This window comes from Oryza glaberrima, chromosome 12 (assembly GCF_000147395.1).
Source record: "Oryza glaberrima chromosome 12, OglaRS2, whole genome shotgun sequence".
NCBI classification, from domain to species: Eukaryota; Viridiplantae; Streptophyta; class Magnoliopsida; order Poales; family Poaceae; genus Oryza; species Oryza glaberrima.
Genome location: NC_068337.1, coordinates 15,071,184 through 15,093,645, shown reverse-complemented (window position 1 = coordinate 15,093,645; position 22,462 = coordinate 15,071,184). Strand labels below are relative to the sequence as shown.

The 22,462-nt window shown below is 40.8% G+C and overlaps 2 protein-coding genes across 2 annotated transcripts; both read right to left on the bottom strand.

The window, feature by feature from the left end:
- Positions 1–3,027: 3,027 nt before the first annotated feature.
- LOC127758144 (TPD1 protein homolog 1B-like) lies at positions 3,028–4,046 on the bottom strand. Its single transcript, XM_052283766.1, has 2 exons — positions 3,929–4,046; positions 3,028–3,583 (listed from the first exon to the last, which is right to left on the bottom strand). Exons 1-2 carry the CDS (start codon positions 3,996–3,998, stop codon positions 3,264–3,266), a joined length of 390 nt encoding a protein of 129 aa, XP_052139726.1. The 5' UTR covers positions 3,999–4,046; the 3' UTR covers positions 3,028–3,263.
- Positions 4,047–15,091: 11,045 nt separating this feature from the next.
- On the bottom strand, positions 15,092–17,126 carry LOC127756199 (11-beta-hydroxysteroid dehydrogenase A-like). Its single transcript, XM_052281591.1, has 6 exons — positions 16,941–17,126; positions 16,283–16,475; positions 16,106–16,191; positions 15,851–15,982; positions 15,603–15,767; positions 15,092–15,379 (listed from the first exon to the last, which is right to left on the bottom strand). The coding sequence occupies exons 1-6, from the start codon at positions 17,124–17,126 to the stop codon at positions 15,092–15,094; spliced, it is 1,050 nt and encodes a 349-aa protein (XP_052137551.1).
- Between the last annotated feature and the right edge of the window lie 5,336 nt (positions 17,127–22,462).

Sequence of the window (22,462 nt, the reverse complement as noted above, 5' to 3'; positions counted from 1 at the left end):
AGGTAGCAAGACCATCTTTTGCCAAGGTCGCCTAGATCTTCGCCAGTAGACCCGGCCTTGGTAGGCTTGTGTGGAGCCATCGAGTCCGTGGTGAAAGCAAAGTGGAGAGGCGAAGTGAACTGAGGAAGTCGAAAGAGCAAACACGAAGTCACACTGGTATCGATGAGGAAAAGCACAAGTGAGAGAAGAAAACACTAAGTGCGCTTGCGGTAAAAGAGAGAAGCAGGGGAGAGAGAAGCGGTAACCCCGGGGGGAGGGGGTTATATAACCCGATCACGCAACGGTTCAGCTTCCATCCAACCATATCTTGACACGTGTCCGGGGGTAGACGAAACGGTAAATTCCCATCGGACCGAGGCCGAATAGTAAAAGGCCGAATGCAAGAATGGGAAGGCCCACGGGGCCCATTACTATTCATAGTAGTATAAAGAATAATCCAACCTTTTCGCCGCTCAAGGGCGAACTTGGGAAGGAGAATTTTTAATCGAGAATTTTTTGTTTACATGAAAGCAAGTCATTTATTTCGCAGGATCGCATCGTGGGTTTCGGCAGGAACATCGGTCGAAAGGGGGCGCCTCGTGGTACACCATTCTATTTGCACGGTCTCGGCTGAAGCTTCCTACTCACCCTTGCCCGTGAGAGGCTTGTAGGAGGTATGCCACGAAGGGCCCTCGGCTAGACCTGCCGAAACCGAGAACTTGGGCAACAGGCGCGGGCCGGAGGAAAGTGGCGAAGGATGGACAAGAAAGCCACAAGGCGAAAGCCGAAGTCCCAGAATGCACCAGCTTCGCCGAGCGAGGACCTTGTCAGAGGGCCGCAAGGGCGAAGGCGCTGAGGCGAAGGCCTCGGCACCAAGGCACGGGTTTCGCCAAAATGCCGAACCCAGCCGTCAGGAGGCTCAACGGGCTGCTATGCCTTTGGCAGATTTCGATGAGTAAATGGGCCAAGTCTTCCAGGCCCAATAGGGGCCCATATATGTAAAGGACACAATGTGCCCTCAGTGATGTCCCTGTCAAGAGGGTAACCATGTAAATTCCCTTGTAAAACCTAAACCCTAATAGGGGGAGTCTGTAATAGGGTTATAAATAGCCCCCTAGGGCCATGTAATAGGGGGGTCCAAAAAATTTTCACCAAGTAATACAATTGTTCTTTATTTCCAACCATTGTTGAGAGAACCACGCCTTTCGGCTTGACGCAGTTGTCCATTCGACAACACTTAGAAAAGCCGGATATTCCATGCGAAGAAGAGAAAGTTCGTGAATCAGGGTTGCTCTATAAAAGTAGAAGACAAGGGGCTTTTTCACAAAATGGCGCTCAACTCCCCTTCTCCTCCCCCCCCCAAACTCTAGCCGCCGCCGCTCGCAGCCCCTCCTTCTCGTCTCACCCTATTCCTCCACACACACACACCCCCCCCCCCGGCCGCTGCTACTCCATCCTCCACCCTACACCCACCGCCGCCTCCGTTCCCCCGTCCCCCCTCCACCTCACGCCAGTGCTGCTGCCGCCTTTGGCCGCCGATGTCCGGATCAGGTCTCTATGTGGTTGAGGGACGCACAACTGATCACCCCTGTGCTCCAAGCGACGCCGCAGCCTCTGTCCCAAACCGCCGGCAGACAGATTCGATCTCCATGAGGTCGGAGGCATTTGCGACTCGATGGGCTTTGTGCGTGGAAGAATGGGAGTCCGCTTGGTGTGCACCCAGAGGCAAGCAGATCGAGCGTCCCGAGGGAAAGAGAGCGATGTCGTCAACACATCGTCCTCGTGCCACCGCCTTCGCCGGGTTCCTCTTCATGCATCGCCAGCAGCCGCCTCCAACATATTCTCAAGCTCCGCTGCGTACGCCGCCTCGGTCTCCGTCGGGAATCCCTTCAAGCGCCGCTGCCACAGCCGCTTCCTCCGATATCTCCTCAAGCTCCGACGCGGATGTTCCCTTGGTCTCCCCTTCAAGCACTGCCGCTGTCGCCTCCGACGTCTCTTGAAGCTCCTTCGCATGGCTTGGATTGAACTGCTATAAAAGGTAATGTGATAGACAACAAAAACATATATGGCTCAACCTTTGAATTACGATGCAGTAAAAGAATTACGGACCCATTATTTCGCTTATTCGGACGGTATATTTACAAACGAAAAATAATTTAATAAAACTTTTATATACGTGTTTTTAGCAATCTAAAAGTTAAGGCTGAAAAACAAACTTTGATATAAAAACCATTGAGTGCTGTTTGGGTTTTCCTCTCACAAAAAATCAGGCCACGAGAGATAGCGTCATTAGTCTTTTATGTTTCCAGTACTAAAAAGCGTACTTCGAGCGTGTCTTCGCTGCATGTATACTACAGCTGCGTTTGTTGCATCAAGTTCCTAACCCGTCTCCACGCGTACGCTTTTCAAACAGCTAAACAGTGTGTTTTTTAAAAAAAGTTTCTATACGAAAGTTGTTTAAAAAATCAAATTAATCCATTTTTGAAAAAAAATTAGCTAATACTTAATTAATCACGCGCTAATGGACTGTTCCGTTTTCCGTGCAAAGGATGAGTCCCAACCCCAACAATCGAACACGACATGTGGGAAGAACGCACGAGGAGAACATGGAAAAGGAATTTATAAAGATGGCGTTTCGTAGACATGTGTCTGAAAAGACCGTAATTATTAGGGTAATTTGGAACTATGCCATTATAATTTTGCAAAGTTTGAGATATGCCATCGGTATCTCAATGACATGTAGGACCCACATGAGTCAATGACATGTGGGTTAGGATGGCATGGTTCCAATTTTGCAAAATTATAATGGCATGGTTCCAATTTTCCCTTAATTATTTTGGGACTTCTCTTCCGCAGGTAAGGATTTCGTCATTGCTGATCGTGAACTCTACTATATTATTCAAATTAAATCAGATCATTAAGAAAACTGCTTTAACAAACATTATATATCAAAAACATTTTCCAAAATATCCGAAACAAATATACTAGCACTTGGCCCTTCATTTTATTATAGGGCTTGTACGCAAACTATATTTCAGCGCAGGCGACTTGGAGATTTTGGTGCTGCCAGTACAAGCGCAGCTTCTTTTAATTTCTGTTTTATTTGATGCAACACATAAAGCAAAGATTAGAGACTAAGTGGCCTTACGACACGACGCTATATATAGCAGTGAGCATGCACCACCATATATAATAAATAACACCCTCAAGGCCAAATATATATATGAGACGACTAGCTAAAAGCAACAATGTTCCAATGATGAAGAATATGTGTATGTCCTAATCTAGCATTCAGCCTGAATGCTAGTGGGAGTCATCATGAAGTAGTGGTCCCAAGCGTATTGAAACGTGACCGATTTGGCGCTCGGGATGCGCCGGCCATCGCCGACGAGGTAGCCGGCAGACCCCGCCTGTCGGAATAGCTTGGGGTCAACAGCCACCGCGCTCGTGAAACCGTCGGCCCTGAGGAAGACGGTCCTCACCGTGCATGTGCACCTGTTAGTCACCGACACTTGGAACATCGTGTCGAGCGCGCCGACCTTCTTCCCGGTGTTAGTCTGCTGGATGTCGATGCTCGATGGGGTGCACCGTTGGGACTTTGCCCCTGTAAGACGTATGGCGATCAACATCGTGACCAGATTATAACCTTAATAGAAATAAACTCTAATCCTTCCGTCTTAAAATATATATGACGTCGTTGATTTTTCGTGTAAAGTTTGACTATTTGTTTTATTCAAAAGTTTATTATAAATTCGTAGAAGTAGATGTTACGATTATAATTTCTTTGATGATAAACACGTCAAAACAAAACAAATAATATTTATACTCAATTTTTCAATAATATGAATGGTCAAACATGATGCGAAAAAGTTAATAACGTCGTATATTTTGGTACGAAAGGGAGTAACATTGAAAGTGATTGAAATGGGATTAAGATAGCTGCTATTACCTTGTACGGCCATGAGGAGCATAAGGATTGCAATGGGAATCATGAGTTGCGGCTTCGTGATCTTCGCCATTGTTTGATCAGCTATCGTACTCTTACTATATTTCGCTCTGGAACTTTGAACTCGAATTGTTGGATCGGGGCTCTTGCCGATGCATGGGCATTTATAGGGCCGTATATAGGGGCATATGCACGCACGCCGTGTGAAAGATGTGCATTGCGAAATGGCGCAGAAACTATAGGGATACATACGCGTTTGTGTAAATTTTGCCAACTTTTCAAAAAAAAAAAACTGCCGTTAAGCCAACCGATTTACTAATCTTAGTGCTTTATCAAAGTGTCTGCACTGCACGGAAAGCAAGGGCCGGTGCAAGTTGCATGACCCTTTTCGTTTCTGAAATTGTCTTAAATTAATCATCACCTGGACCGGTAGTTTTACTATTCGATTCGATTCGATGTATATAGTCTCAAATCGGCCGGGGCTAACTTAATTAGGCCTTGGCCAAGAGTTCCTTCCGTCCAACAACGTTTCAACAAACGGAAGATAAAGTGAGATATAACTATTCCTCGGTCCTAAAATAATGTACTACCTCCGTGTTTAAATATTTAACGTTGTTGACTTTTTCTTAAAGTATGTTTGACAATTCGTCTTATTAAAATATTTAAGTAATTATTAATTATTTTCCTATCATTTGATTTATTTTAAATATACTTTTATGTATACATATAGTTTTATATATTTCATAAATATTTTTGAATAAATTGAATAGTTAAACATGTTTAAAAAAGTTAACGGCGTCGAATATTTAGGACGGAAGGAGTAGTTTTAAGCTTTTAGCTCAAGATTTTATCCAACAGATACGGTATGTTACTTGTAGCTCTTTTCTCGTTAGGATGGAGAAGGTATATGGAGAGTGGTAAAATATACTCCCTCCATATTAAAATATAGTTTTTATTTACATACATAGGGAAAAAATACTACGTAATATTTCAGAGCTGAGTTCTGTACGCGTCTCACTTTGGGAAATTGGCAACAGAAACTTAACTATTCTGTCATTCAATATATTCTGCGGCAAAGCTAAGCTAGCCAACCGGATCGAAGAAATGAGCAGGGGAGAACGCACTCTGTACTCGACGAGGCAATGTGGTCTTGTGGTCCCAGCTGGCTGCTGCCCACCTAAGTTGACTGCAACCAGATGGAGTCGGTAATTATATTTCTATCACAGGTCAAAAAAAAATATTTCTATCAGTTAAATTTTATAAATAATATATTTTAATAAGGTGTAGCGCCCAACAAATTAATCAGATAAAGATATACTGCTTTCTAACGTCCTATCTTTTTATCCTCATCTCCTAACAACCTTAATCATCTTTTTAAGTATACAATACATGTATGCAGTGTAATCATTAAATAGAATTAAACAGGGTTATTGGGCTAATTTTTGTTTTCTGCTAATTAATCTGCCTCTAGTCTCCTTAAAAATACAATTATTCTTGAATGAAGGTAATACATAACAAAGACGCTGAAATAAACAAGCAGAAACTTGGTGTCGCGAACAATTGAACGTATTTAGCATCGAAAACGTACGTGCGTGGGACATAAAATCATACAACTCTGTCACTACATAAGCAATTGCAGCGCTCAGTCATGGACAAAAATGGCTAGATTACCGAAATTTATGGGCACCCAACATCCAGGGATGAATTTTGATCATTCAACTAGTTGATACTGGCGCTTCGCTGTGTGATATATGGATGAATGCATGTTGCATATTATAGAATGATAGATGTTTAAATATGAAAATAATGTGGAGATAATGATTTGACATTTCTTGCATATTGAGTTCTTAATATAATAAAATTGTAAAGGATATGTCAAGTTTATATAATATTTAAAATACTCTATATAATAATTGCTAGTGGATGATGATGTGCACATTTCTATGTTGTGTTTTAGGAGTTAATGGGCATCTATAATATAGATTGCTTCAGTGTCTTAACACACATAAGGCTCCGAATATAGGATGTAACTTTGATTTATTGTGTGTTACACGAGTAAAAAGAAATGGAGGTCTGCTCACCTAATTAATCCCCAGATCCATACCCCTAATTGATCCCCATATCATCCTCATTGCAAGAACAGATACAATCCTAGCTAATCAATCCCCATCCCAAGAACACTATTTCAATCCCATTCCAAGAATCCCATTATAAGAATTAATGGATAACAATGAACCGACATTTGGATTCAACTCGATCGATCAAGGAACATATTGAAAAGCGTACATCGGATTCACCAACGCCTTCCCAGCAGAGCCCCCAACACCATCATCGACCTCACTCGCTACCACCATCTCCCTCTAGCCATGGTCGTCATTGATCTCCCTCACCGTTGTCGTCTTCCTTGAGTAGCGGATCTCTATACACATAACATGTTGTGCAACCCTCTCTTGTTTCATAATTGTTGACGTTTTGGAAAAGTTTGAGGTCGAACATTTACAACTTTGACAATTAATAACTTTAATATATTTAATTTAAAAGCACTAGAACAACACATATAAATTTTTCTAACTACAATTAATAATAACAAAAATAAAAATATATTTATTTCTTATATATATTGTAATAAATAAATATAGTCAAAATAAGATTGTCTAAAATATAATGTTAATTATTGTGGAACCGAAAGGACCAGTGATTAGACCTGATCAAACTCTAGAGCCCTGCCCCTTGATTATCTAAAGATAACGGCATATACATAGTAGCAATGATTTACTTTCCTGCACACAAACATAACGGAAAGACATCTGAACATGTTGACGTTGGTCGTCGTAGAGTCAAGAAATCATTAGTCAAACAAAAGTATCCATAGCAAGTCAAGTAAACATATGACTGGTTCCACTGATCTATCTACGAGGTCATTTCGAAGTCGCCTTCCAATTTCGTAGACGCTACCGGCCTGAACTTGTCCACATAGAAAAAAGAGAAAAAAAAAAAGGCAACTTGCTTTTCAGGAAGAATGTACTGCAGAGGCTTAACTGGTTTCTGGTGGGCTAAGTAGCTAGTAAATCGGATGTCACGATCTGCTGATATCACAGGACGCAAAAGTTGAAATAAAGGGAGATTTGGTTAGCAGAAGTACAGTAGTTAATGCGTATTATCTCAGGATTTACCCTTTGAGCTCATAAGAATTATCGTTTTGTCGTCAAGCTACTTTTATTTGACTAGAGAGATTAGGGAAGAACCAGATAGATAATCTGACTGTGTAATTTTCCAGAAATATCTCGTAAGCTAATCTTATACTTGAGATGTCAAGAAGTAGGTCTCCTTCGTGCTCGAGAAAAAAAGATAATTCTAATAGCAGAAAACCTTTAATCAACGAGGAGTTATCAGGCGCAAACCCTCCATTCCAGTATAATTAATCATATGCAATCCCTTGTGTATCATTGGATTCATGATCAGGGTTAGCAATCTTGAAATTGTGATTTTTGCCAGGGGTGGCCGACATGGCCGACAGAACCGAAATTTTGAAAATGTCAGTACTTCTTTGCTGAAATTTTTTGAAACTTTCATGAATTTTGAATAAAATTTGACCAAATTCAAAACAAAGGAAAAACAAACCAAAATTCAGGTGAGATATCTGCTTGCCGGTGGGGGACGAATTTCCGAAATTTCATTTGGAAATTGCCATCACTGTTCAAGATAGCTGGTTAGATCAAGCACCTCATCTCACCACACCATTCTGTAAATAACTGCTCGCCTCTCATTGTTTACTGTGTTTTGATCCGTTAGCTCCTCTTCCTGTCTCTTTATCTAGTTTCATCCCTTTCTCGTAATTGAGTAACAGATTTACTCATTGTAAAACTGGGAGTAAAATATTTACTTACACTAAAAACCGGGAGTAGTTTTTTTCACTCAGATTCAACAATTTATAAAAGAAATACTATACATTTTACTACAAGTAATTTTTTTACTCTTGGATTTTAACTAAGAGTAATTCCTTTTATTTTAGATTTATCTATGAGTAATTATTTCTCTTCGATTTTAAAGATGAGTAATTCCTATATTTAAAGGCGAGGAATTGGTTTAACTATGAGTATTTTTCTTCTACTCAAGATGGGATGTTTTTACTCGAGAGGGAGCAACAGAGGAAGAGAGCACTGCTGGAGAAAGGGACTTTAGTCCCGGTTCACAACCGTTTTTAGTCCCGGTTATGCAACCACGACGTATAATCTGGGACTACAGATGCCCATCTTTAGTCCCGTTCAAATATCATAACCGTTTGTAGTCCCGGTTATGCAACCGGGACGTACAATCCAGGGCTAAAGATACCCATCTTTAATTCCGTTGAAATAACCACGACTAAAATGTATACCAAGTCAAAAAAAAATGTGTGGGATGTGTGATTCAAACTCAAGATCTCACCTCAGCCCTCACGCGCATTACCATCCCACCTACCACACACATCTTGCTTGGATAGAGATTCTTTCTTTTTAAACTAACCCTGGAGGCATCTTTAGTCGGGTTGGTAACACCAATCGGGACTAGAGATCGATTTTTAGTCCCGGTTGGTGATACTAACCAGGACTGAAGATGGAGGATCTTTAGTCCCTATTGGTACCATCCCACCTATTACACACATCTAACTTGGATAAAGATGCTTTATTTTTAAACTAACCCTGGAGACATGGCCTAGTAACACCAACCGAGACTAAAGATCGTTGGGGCCTGACATGGCCTAACAGCTATTGAACTGTGGCTAAAAATGATCTTTAGTCCCGCTTCCTATTCGAATGGGACAAATGTGATTTTTGGCATCTGAGTAAAGATCAGTTCTCCAGTAGTGGAGGGGTGAACACCCAGGGACTAACATGTGAAAAATATATTGGAGGCATGCGTTCTTTTAAAAAATGTGTGGGGACAGAAAGTGGTTTGATTGTTATTTTGTGAAAAACAATTGGCATATGAGACTATCGGTTTTAATATTTGGAGATTACTGACAAAGTGGTTTTGGAAATGATTGAAATTTTCAAGTGATAAATAGGATTGGTGCTGACAGGTTTATACCGGTCAGACCGGGCTGTGGTAGCCGGTTAGACCAGAGCATGGCGTGCGGTTAAACCGGTCCGCCCATGGTCTGACCGGCTGACTCTGTGTCGGTTTTGGTCTAGGGTTGACTCTTTCGATTTCCGTGGATAATTCATGTTTTTGACTTCTAGATGGATACTATGCATATGTAATATCGTTGTTTGTTAACAATGAGTCCAGTTGGTGAGAACTTGTGCTCGGATATGGTTTCTTGGTTGATGCATGTGTAGGTGGTCCTGATGTCTCGGGAAAGCGTTGCTGGTGATGGATCGAAAGTTAACTTGGGAGAAGATGGCGTCTGGATGATCAGGATATCGTGCGGGATACTTAGAGTAAAGATCAATGCACGTGGTTGGTGAAGATTCTACATGGCATATGATGGAGATATTGTGTGCGTAAAGGATGCGGAGTTGATTTTGGAGCGAGTCCAAATTTGTTACAATTGGAGTTTGCAAAGTTTGTTTCTTGTACGGGAAGGTTTGCTTCGGGATTAGGACTTCTTGTATAAGGTTGGTTCTTAACTTTAGGCTGCCTACCTCAGGAATAAATAGAGAGAGAGGATGTAGCATCCTGGTATCTTTTTGAGAGAGTGGAGTTTAGAGAAAAGTTAGGTTTTCGAGTTTAGTCAAGATTTTTGTGAGGAGTACTGTTGTCACACTTTGTAAGCACCGAGAGAAGCAATAAAGTTCCAATCTTTTTAGGGACATCTTCCATTTGTGTTTCCTCGGGTTTCGGCGGTCACACCAGCAAGTGCATGAATGGCACCATTGCCGTTAGACCGGCGGCGGCGACAGTAGGAGGAGGAGAGGCTAGCGGTTGGACTGGGTGATCTATACCAGTCAGACTGATGGCAGAAGCGCGATCAAACTGGCAGATCAACTCCGGTTAGGTCGATCACCATCGAATTAGAGGGTAACTTTTAATTCCACTAAAAGTTACGGTTTTTGAGTAACACAACCATTCACCCCGCTGGTTGGCTTAGTTATTGCTATTCGATCATACAGACGGCACATCTTCGACCGAAAGGTGTAAAATGAGAGTTTTATTGCCCTTGATATTTCCACTACTTCAACAATTTTACAGTAATAACTACTAATATTTGTACGACCGAACAGAAATAGCCAAGCAAATCAGAGAAGGGTGAATGGTAGATCATGTCAACGAAAGTTAAATAACGAAACTTTGATGATCATAATGCTAATGCTCAATGAAATTATTTTCAAAAGGAGGAGAAAAGATACAAAATGTGCATGTCTTAAGTTGCGGGGACATTTCTTTCTTTTCAGAAGTGAGACAAATTTCCTTTTGAAATTTTGAGCACTTGATGCTTTTTACCACTTCTTTGTTTTTATTTTTCCAAACACCAAAACAACGTTTTTTATAAGTTTGCCAATATGTTTATTAAGGGTGAGATTGTAAAATCAAAGTATGTTTTATCGATAGGCATGCGAGATAATTACTTTTGATATTTGGATATTATTTGGCGAAGTGGTTTGTAGATATGTGTGTTTTTTCAGATGATGGATAGGATTTTGTTAACTGTTTGGTCCGGTCATGATCAGGCGAGCATGTGTTGCATAGTCAGACTAGCTAGCCGACGGTCTGATCTGGCGGCTCTGTGTCGGTTTCGGTTTCAGGTTGCTTATTTGGATACTCATGATTAATTCATGTTTATGGCTTATAGATAGATACTATAGGTATGTAATGCTACTGTATCCTAATTTTGAGTCAAGTTACAAAGATATGGTTTCGTTGTTTATTCATTTGTAGGTGAGTCTATGCATTGGGAGAGCGTTGCTGTTGATAGATAGGGATTCAATTTGGAAGAAGATGATGACTGGATGATTAGCATATCATACAGGATGCTTAGACTAATGATCAATGAATGTGATTAGTGAAAATTCCATATAGCATATATACGATGGAGATATTGTGTGTATAATAGATGTGGAGTCGAATTTGGAAAGAGTCCAAATTGGATATGATTGGAGTTTGTCAAGTTTATTTCTTGTAAGGGATTGTTTCCTAGGGGCTGGGACTTCTTGTGCAAGTTCGAGTTGTGTGTTTAGGCTTCCTACCTTAGGTATATATAGAAAGAGGGAGGGTGAGGTCTTCCGGTATCAATTGTGTGAGAGTTGAGTTTAGAGAAAAGTTAAGGTTTCGAGTTTAGTCGAGATTTTCGAGAGGAGTGCTATTGTGGAACTTTGTAAACACGAATAGAGGTAATAAAGTTTCATTATATTTTGATAAATTATCGATTTGTGTTTGCTCGAGTTCGATGGTCACTTCGGTGAGTGCACGACGGTCATACCGGTGGTAATGCACCGGTCGGGCCGGCAGCACAACTGCGGTTGGACCGGTGGCAGCGACGACATGAGGAGGCAACGCGACTCGATCAGACCAGTGGCACAGACGTGGTCAGACCGTGTCACGCCTAGAAATTTAGCCCAAAATTTCCAGACTATTTTGTGTATTAAATCCCTGTCAAGGACCAACCAGGGTACACAAAATGACAAGTAATAAACAGATCCAAACGTAAATAAAGCGTAAAATACTTACAGAAGAGGCTCTTAATCCTCACACCGAAAGAGAACGATTGCAGCGGAAAAAAGCGATCCTAGCAGGGCTTCAGCTCCACTCCACAGGCAAAACTCAACTGGGGTCTGAACCTTGGTCCTCTAACTTCGTCTTCAGCTCAGAAGCACTACACTTCTAAAAAAGGGGAATAATAGCAAGGCTGAGTATAACCCCGTACTCAACAAGCCACACCATTGGTGTAGACGTGCAAGGGGATACAAGGACGGTTTGTGGCTATTTGCATAGGCGGTTGTAAAACAATTTATTGAGCAAAACAGTAAAACAGTTGATTAATTAAGGTAATATTAAATCTCCACTGATTAACGCTACACCACGTTGAACAGGCCCAACCAACCCACCTGAACTACAATGCATTGGGTCGATTAATTAAGTGTGAGACTAATCACGGTGAATCTGGTCGATCGCCCATAACCGCGGGCACGGCTATTCGAATAGTTTTACTCTAGCCAGAGGTGCACAACTGTACCCACAAGACACAATCGACTGACATATCACCGCGTCACCGGCAAAAGACTTGCCGTCGGACCGAGCTTCATCGATTTGAGCATAACTTCCGCTAAAAGTTTTGGTTTTCGGGTAAATCGACCATTTATCCCCTTAGTTTAGTTTTTGCCGTGGGATCCGACACTAATAGTAGTCACCAATGATTAAATACGGGAACGCCAAACAAGAATCTCGTATTATCATGTTTTAATTATTTCATATTTACAAAAATGAATTTAAGGAACATGTTTATAAAAATTTCGTTCAAAATACACAGTCTAGTAGATTAAAAGGTGCCCTAACGAAAACCAAGGAAAGGAAAAATCTATGTCTTAACTAAAAAGGAACATGACCTTAAATAGGTTATCTATTATTATATATATACTAAAAGTCCATTAAACTTCCTACGAACGCTCTTAAGCCGTCACGTGGGACTCCTAAAAACGCTCATATGCCGCCATGTGGCATTCTAATATTTTAGAAACATCCTAACCCTCGATTTTCACTTAAAATAGTGACTATTTTACACCATTAGATTTGATTAGATTAGAAAAAGTTAGTTTCTCCGTGTACGTACGCCTCCCTCATCCCGTCGTACGCAGGTAATTGTACGTACCCATCTTTTTTTTACTTCCCATTTAATCCATTTAATTTTTTATATTTATTTTTTATTAGTAATATGCTACAGTATACTTATATCACATCCGTTCATGGCATTTGAGCTGATCATTTGTCTTAGTATAAAAATTATGTAATTATAATAGGGAATACTAAAAATTCCAAAAAAAAACATCCAACCCTCAATTTTCACTTATTATTTATTATTTTGTATCATTACATCAGATCTATTAAAAATAATGTCTCCTGAACTTAAAAAAAATTATCCCGTGTACGTATAAATACATAGTAGTATTGTTGATCACCAGTGAAAAATCCAAAAAATATATCCTGTGTATACGTACTCCTACTATTCACTAAATAAAAACATTTCTTTCATGTGAGTTGTGCTTGATACCCTCCTAAGAAAAAAAATGCATGTATTTTAAAAGATGAATGTCCTAACATCCTAAACGTTATTTAAAAAGGGTAATTTCATCCTTAGTGAGTTAATCACGTTTAATCGTATTAGTTCAGAGCTCATATAGCGCTCTTCCAGTTCGTTGCTGCCACAAACAGAAAACACCTGTTGTATAGTACTTTAATTTTACAAAGAAAAAAAGTAAGATCTAAATTAGATCTATTACACAAGAGAAAAAAATATGAGTACATCTCACATTAACTATATTTTAATGAAAAAATATCACATGCATGGAAACATATTAGTCCTTCACGTCTTGCTCATCTAAATATTCTTACTATTTTTTTTAAGTAATTTGTAACGGGCACTATATTCATTATGAACCTTGACCACTCATCTTTTCAGTAGAAATTTTACAAATATATTAACTACATTTTGATTTAAAAATATCAAATATAACCAAACTATATCTCTTTTCATATTATTTTCATCCAAAGTCTTGCAGTTAGTAAAATGAAACTTACAACATAAATTATTCCATTATATATTACCCCAAGAACATTCATAAATAAATTTAGATCTATAATAGAAGAGAAAAATATCAAAACCCATATTAACTCACATATTTTCGATATCAACCCTACAGACATGCCTAGCTATATTATATATATATTACAGGGATGAAATATCAAAATACAAATTGACTCATTTGTTGGTTAGGGATTGCTGCTCAAGCAAATATTTTTTCATATGATTCTGGCCACCAAGATATTTTAAGGCAAATTGTTGGACAATGGAATTGAATAAACTAATAGCTTTCTCAAAAAACCCATATTAGTGCAATGTTTTTATTGGGACGATAATTCTGGAAAGAGAGATTTTCTATCTTTTCTTTCAACTGAGGAGAAATACAATTGGGTTTAGCTTCTTTTTAGTTTAGTTAAGCCATTTAATTATGCGAAGTTGAACAAACGTACCTAGGCTATCAGGTGGCACTCGTACGAATGCTCCAAAACTGCCACATGGTGGAAATGATTTTGTTATTGTATTAATGATATATTATGCTTATTTTTATCAGATGTAGTTTCATATGTAAAAAGGGACTCAACTTACAGGACAAACATAATAAATAGCTGTGATTGGCAAGTGTAGATGTAATTGGAACAGACTGATTTTTTTTCTAATACAAGGGATATTCAGTATATAAAGTCTATAGTATATTTCACAATATATTTATTTATTTTCAGTGTTTTCTGATTATAACGTAGTTTATTGTAATAATAATGAATACGATGAGGTAGCCTTTCTTTTAGCATTCTTTCTATGATTAATACTCCATCCGCTCCATAATATAAGGCACAAGGACCCTTAACACAGAGACCAATAAATAGTTATTATCATCTTACAGTTTGAATCATCTTAATAAATATGATGCATGCATCCAATAAAATTAGAGAATGTGATAGTGAAGGATTTAAAAAAGTAATAATTTAATAAAGAAGATGTCATAGATAGTTAATTGCATGTATGCTTTATATCATGGAACATCTAAAAAAAGGATGGATATGCCTTATATTACAGAATGGTGAAAGTAAATAGCATGCCCGTGCATCTGCTTCCTAGTTTTTTTAATAAACTCATCCTTACCACAGTTACTCTTAGTTTTATAGCCTTAGGAAATAGGAACACAGCTCCCAGTTTCTTTTCCTTCTGAATCACACATATCTACCACTCCAGAGCAACTCGTTTTTAGTGGTAAATAGGATGCATAATTCATACCAGTTAAGAACACAGCACTATTAGAACACAACTTATTCATACACAGAATAGTAGCACATTACATATTTTTCCATGATCATAGCCACAGTTCATACTAAGATTTTATCTATTCGGCCCATTTCATGGAAGGTTCAGACCTGCAGAGGAGTTCTTGTTCAGAGGAATATAATAGAAGATCACGCTCAGAAGAACAGGGGCATTCACTCATCCTTGATGTCAGCAGAGCGCAGCGACGTTGGATACAAGAGCTTCTTTCCACCAGCCTCAGCCATCTTCTTGCTCGGCGCATCAGCTTGGCTACCACCATGGCGGTGCATGTACAGGAGGCGGTAGCAGAACTCGACGACCTCCGGTGCGAATACCCTCCACAGGTACATTGTACTGAACCATGGTGGCACGGTGAGACAACGCTCGCCTTGCCGAACAGCTTGTACCATGGCTTTTGCGCAATTCTTCGCGTACTCCACGGGAAATAAACCAATTTGAGCCTGAAAATATATATGCATGTTATTTCAGTGTCCAGATATATTGTAAAATATTTCATCCCAGCTGAACTAAGTTTAGATTTCTTTGTATGCCCCCTTATAGTCTAGAACTTTGTATGAAAAAATGTTCAAAGCAGTGGTACTGAAGTCTGAATCTTATGTTGTGATCAAGGAGCCTAGTGTGATTTCAAAAGGACTTGTGAAATGAACAAGTGGGTGTTCTTACATCTCGCATTTCTTGATCGACCTCCATTTCACCATGAACCTTGAGAAATTTCCCTTTTGACATCTCAGACTCGATCCACCCAGGTGTTACAATTGTGATTCCAACTTGGCTACCAAGCTCTGTCCGCAGTGTCTCGTAGAAGTTTATCAGTGCAGCATTTGCAGCCTAAGCAGAGGAGCAAAAGACAAACATCAGTCTCAATACTGTCACATATGCATTTTCACTAAGACTGCAGGACATTAATTTACATTGTAGAAGGTCATTCTTGGAACAGGATTCCATCCAGTCGCCGACGCAGTAACAACGATTCTTCCTCGGCTCCGTTTCAGATGAGGGAGAGCTTCAAAAGTTGACTGGACTGAACCCCAGAAGTTCACATCCTGAAAACGAAGTAGTTCATACCAGTGGTTAATTTACGGATAATAACTGCACACTGAACTGAAAAGAACACATCAAGAATTATGTTTTTTTTGACGCAACATCTAGACTTATGTTGCTATTACAAATTGAGAGCTGTAGTTAGTAACATCTGGAATCTCCTGAAACGCGCCAACACTTGCGATGCCAGCGTTGCATACAAGATGGTCCACTGAAAAACAAGTGTAAAGCTCAATGAAGTACTGAAATGATGCTTTTGCTGAAGAAATTTACTGAACAAATCAGTGATGTTGGAGACTTGCATCGCCCGTAGTGATCGATTGTGGTCTGGACAAATCTTTTGCAGTCTTCAGGATTCGCAACGTCCCCCGGAAGAATGATCACATCAGGTGCTCCAAGCTCGAACGCCTGATCGGCAACTTTTCGTAGGCTCCATTCCCTTCTTGCAACAAGGACCAATGATGCCCGGTTCAGAGCATACTGGTATGCTAATTGCTGCAAAAATCATCACATGACATACGCAAATTAATGTTCATCTCGGCATACAGAAAAAAAAAACAGAGAGTTACAACAACCTAAAGTTGAACTATGCACAAACATATGGTGGTACTATATATACTTCGAACAAATCATGTTTCAATCCACACCCAGTGACAATCCACCGTTCCAAACAGTAAGATGAGTAACATTCTACAAATTGTACGCACCTAATTTAGGATCTTCAAAGTAACAACATGCTCAAACTATTTTACTCTGAGACTGTCAGACAGTTATCATAGTTTTGGGAAAAAAAAAAAGAAGATCAAGATGCGAACTACAAACGCTACTACAAAGCAGGCACACGAACACAATGGCAAAACATGACCAAACATACAAAATCAGAGGAATTAATTCAAGAAAAACAGTCAGCCTGCCAAAGATGATACACAGAGCAGAGCCCGTGGCCGTCAGTCACCTCACCTCGCCGATGCCGGAGGAGGCGCCGGTGATGAGGACGACCTTGCGAGCGAGGTCGTCGGGGAAGATGTAGGAGAGGAAGGAGTGGACGGTCTTGAAGAGGTAGTAGGGCGGGTAGAAGAGCAGCAGGCTGGCCACCATGGCCGGCGTCGCCACCCAGTTGAGCACGCCGTTCACCAAATCCACCATCGTCGTTCGTCTTCCTTCCTTCCTTCCTCCTCGGCAACCTCTACCCCAACCCGATCAATCTTCTTCTCTTCGATCGTTTTCAGCTTCAGACACGGATCAGAGCAGAGCAGGGTCGCAAGAACACAAGTTTGGCAGAGAGAGAGCAAAGATTTGCATTGCCGCTCTAGTATTTTGCATGGATAGGAGGTTGCTCGGCTTGGGGACACGTAGGGGTGGTGCGTGCTGAGACGTGGAGGGCAGCGGGAGCGCTTGGCTGGCTTGCTCCACGCATGAAGCCGGCTTAATTTGTCCTCATCCTTTGCATCTGAGGCTATTCCACCCAAAATTTTTCACCATACCACATCGAACATTTAAATATCTACATAAAATATTAAAGAGTAAAATGTATAGAGGGTCACTTAACTTGTTTAGGTGTGTTAAGTAGATCACTCTACTTTTAAAATACACATCTAGATCACTAATATAAGTCAAGTGAGCCACCTGTTCATCTAACTATCCACATGAGCATACCTTGTACAGATGATATGGTATATATGATTAAAAAAATGCTTTGACATATGTAGAAAATCACATCTGTATTTTTTCTCATTCTCACAGCACAACCACTTGAAAATACACGAAATTAGGAGAACCAAATCATTTCACTTTGTTTTTCTATGAGTTATTGTACAATCTTAAACAACAACGGAGGCAAAATCCTATGAGGCAACAGCGGTGGATGCCCAAACATTTTTTTACAACCCTAAATGACATGCTATATGTATGAGGTGTGCTCATGTGGATAGTAAATGGCTAAATGACTCACTTAACTTACATTAATGATCCAGATGTGTATTTTAAAAGTAGAGTGATCTATATGATACAACTAAGCAAGTTGGATGACCCTTCATGTATTTTACTCAATATTAAATATAGACTTAAAAATAACTAATTATATAGATTTATACTAAATTGCGAGACGAATTTTTTAAAGTCTAATTGCTCTATAATTTTAAGGTGACACGCTAAAACTTTACGCTATGTTCTAAACACCCCCTGAACTTGTGAACTAGGCGTAAGCGAAGAGAGAGAACGTATATGTTGGCAGATCTCACACTCAGCTCACTTATTACTGACTACCTTCGCCGGTTGGGCCCTCTGCACAGGGCCGGCTCATCTACCTGGGCCGATTTGCTGTCTCGACCGGTCATGCAATGGGTCCAATAACATTTTAGCGTACAAAATGTAAAAGGGTGAGCTTAATTTCTATATTTTTAGTCAAAAATGTTTAAGGATTATAAGAAGTATTTTTGAAAAAAAAACTCATGAGCCTTAACCCATTATCATCCCCAGCCATACCCTGCCCCAGCAGTCGCATGGGCTGCTTGGCAGGAGGGCTGCTTGCTAGTGCATATGCGCTGTGACAGCAAGTAGTGCAGCCCACATGAAACTATTACTGACGTGCACCACTGCATTACGACAACGCGTCACCCCTGACACTAAGCATCACGTTTGATTTGAAGTTTTTTTTCGATGCGTTTCTGTCGTGGTGAAACCTTTCAACTCCGATTACAGAACTTTCGATTCAATTCTGCAACTTTGAATTTAGAAATCTCAAAACATCAAACCAGAAGTTACAAAAAAAAATTTGGATTCAAAATCTAAAACTTTGTACTCCTGGTCTGAAATTTTCAATTCGAATTGTAAAACTTTGAATCCAAAATATAAGACTTTTAACTGATAGACTAAAACTTTCTACGTATACACTAAAAATTTCAACTTGAATCACACAACTTTCGATTCAAAATCTAAAACTTTCTGCTAAGAATTCCGAAACTTCATACCAAAATCCCTAAACATCCATATCATAGTATCCAAAAACTTTAACTCAAAAATTCAAAACTTCCTACACAAATAGGTACAAGTTTTCTAGATTTGAATTTGTCAATAAGAAGATGATAACTCACCGATGTCTCACTAGGCGGAGGAAGAGCAGCAGTTGGAGCAGCATTCGATAGAGGTGGAAGAAGATGATCCCAACCTCGCTGGGTTCTTGTCGAAGGAGAAGAAGAAGCATCATCAGCTAGAGAAACGGATAAAAGTGAAAGGATGTTAATGGGCCTTATGGGTCTAGTGTTCACTACTTTACTAACTACCACGTGTGCGCGAATTTGCATTCCAAGCCTCGGCGCACCTCTTTGACTCTCACGTGCGTACAAATGTACAAATGTTGAGTTTGCGAACACGTACTACTTGGTGATTAGCAACTTAGCCTTGCATGAGTTCAGTTACGGCTCCAAATTCCCATGACATGACAAACGAAAACAAATGCCATATCAATGTATCTCGCACAATAACTTACTTTTCTTACTACGGATTGAAGTCTGATTATTTTGACTTATAGCAGTTGCATTGGTTTCTTTAATGAGGTTATTAATAAATTACGTTCTACTAGCAGAATTTGACGTGGATACCATGCATTATCTTTAACTACTTTAAAATTTAAAATCAAAGCCATCTTCATTCCTCCCTTAAAAAAAACCGCTCGCTCCATCAAAAACCACCCATCTTTAATAAAAAAACAACTCCGAAAAAGAAAAGAAACCCTACCCATTATAAATCGGCATAAAAAGAAAGTAAGTTATATTTGCAATAATATCAAAAGATATGGCAAAATGCCCACTAAGAACCTATTTGATATGGCTCTAGCTCCAGCTCTTTCTCTTCTGGAGTTAGAGCTCAACCAACACTACTACAGAAACATAAATAGATATATACCGGTTGAGAATCCCACATAAACTGGCACCATGCATGAGGCACATATGAGGAGGAATCAAAGGTGCCGGTTTAAGAACCGTCACCTTTGAGGTTTCACTAATCCGATGCCTTGCGCCAAGAACTGAATCCCAGAAACAACAGTATGAGATTTCAACAAAATAAAAAACATCCTGAACGAGCCACAACTGACTCTTAAAATCAACCATACCCCCACCCTAGGGAAGAAATCAAGAACTCAGGAGGGGAGAAGGCACAGTGCCAGTGGTGTCGGCGTGGGAAGCTAATGGGGAGGTTGCGTAGCCATGGCTCGCAAATGAGGATGCCCGCCGCCGCTTGATCCACCCAAAGGAGGGCATCCACCACCGCTGGATCCGCACGCGAGTCAACGCCGCCAAGAGAGAGTCAGTCGAGAGGGAGGGCCACGGGAAGAGAAGGGTTGAGGGCGCCCGCCGTCATCGTTGGATCCACGTGCGCGAGCCTTCATCACCACTGGGTCTGCACGCGTGGACCCTCAGCCGCGCGTCACCGAGGGTCGAGTCCACCGTAAAAGGAAGTGCAGCTAGCAGGAGTGCTCTCATAAAATGAACCATAAAGGTGGATGTGGATTTAGGTTGTTCCACAACTTCACTCCAGACCGAACTCTTGAAGTTAAATTTAGAAATTGGAACCCTACCGAACGGGCACTAAGCTTAATATGTTGGCCCATCAAATATCATAAGGCCAACGAAAATGGTTAGACCAAAACCATGATAGAGTATATCAGTAACATAGCCAACATTGTCCTCTATGTCTACACTAAAGCCATGTTTTTATCTTGCCTCCCACCCATCACGTGCACGAAATACTAGATTTCAGGTGAATCACCTTCAACCTAGCACCCCCCCCTTTGGGGGCAGTCAAGAGAGAGGCAGGATAGGCAGCTTCCCAACGATGACGGCGTCTTTTCCAGCGATGGCAAGCTCCTCCTCTTCTCTAGTCACAGCGACACATCCAGCTCCGATAGAGAACATACAGATTGAGGCTTGGGGTTTAGATCAGGGTAGGAGGTGGAACTTGGTACAAGAGAAGGAGGTTTTTCTGGCACTTAGAGGAATGACCATTGGTGGCGATGTCAACGAGGCAGCGCAGCGTTGTAGCTGTGGGACGGGAAGCTGGCGATGGGCAAGGTTAGGGGCAACAATAATGGTTAGAGATACAGTGGTGGTAGAAGCATATGGCACAAGCTGCCAGAGATGAGGAAGGACCAGCGGGGATAGGAGCTTGATGTTGCTGGACTTGAAGAAGAAAAATGTTGTAGGACGGAGGAAGATAGAGGAGTACAGGCTTATGTAGGTGTTGTGTGGGTAATGGGAGGAGGGAAGAAGATATAATGTTGATTACTGTAGCACATAAGTCTTGAGCAATCTAAGCCATCCAAACTTCCCTGATCTTTCTTATTTTTAATTTTACGAACTAACAATTAGACAGCCCCATCGCATGCACATGATCGACCCACTCCATGTCCCTGAAAAACGGCCCAAAACCCTTGTCCTTCATCGGGAAAACAATACAATCGATAACAATAGTGCACATGCTATAATGTATCTGTTGACAGAAAATTATACCTTCTATCTTTCGAGTTTTGGACCATTAGATATACTTTAAGATTCATGTAGAACTCTCTTTACCTAGGGTAAAAGGGGTTCTGCATGAATCTTAAAGTATATCTAACGGTTCCTCTCGCGCATTCCGCCCTTCTGCCCGCCTCGACGTCTAACCAGAACGCGTCAACGAAGCCAGCGAGCCCCCTACCCCCTGGCCGGCCCTTGCTCCCCTCCCAACTCCTAGACGCGCCGCCGTCTTCCCTGTCTCCAACAACGGAGCACCACCATTAACCACCTCCTCCTAACAGCCCTTCCGCTTTGCCCCCGCCGCCTACAACGGCCCACCGCCAGCTTCCGATCCTACAGCTTTGGCGTTGTCGTCGCCGTCTCTCCGCCCATCCGATTCGCTGTCCACTGCTGCGCTACCAGCTTCCATGGCCATCCCTCTAAAGCTGGAGAACTCCCCCGTCTTTCCCCTCCCCCACCCCACCCTCCCATCCTCACCTTAACCTGTGACCCTAACCCGTAGGGTCCTCTGCCAGAGTCTAGGGTCTCGCCGGCGTCAAAGAAGAATAGGAGGTCGCCGAAATTGGAGAAGGCTTAGAGCACGAATCTCGAAGCTCATCCAGTGGCCCAAGATTGGAAGATGGATTTTCTATCGACAAAAGGATAGCAATTCCGTACTACTCCCTCCGTTTCTAAATATTTGTCACCGTTGATTTTTTAGCACATGTTTAACCGTTCGTCTTATTCAAAAACTTTTGTGAAATATGTAAAACTATATGTATACATGTAAATATATTTAACAATAAATTAAATGATAGGAAAATAATTAATAATTACTTAAATTTGTAATAAGCCGAACGGTCAAACATATTTGAAAAGGTCAACGGCGCTAAATATTTAGAAACAGAGCGAGTATAATTGAGCATACGCATGTTAATTTGGTGTTGCTTGCGAGTTGCGACTTCCGGTAATCTCACGTTTCTCACAAAA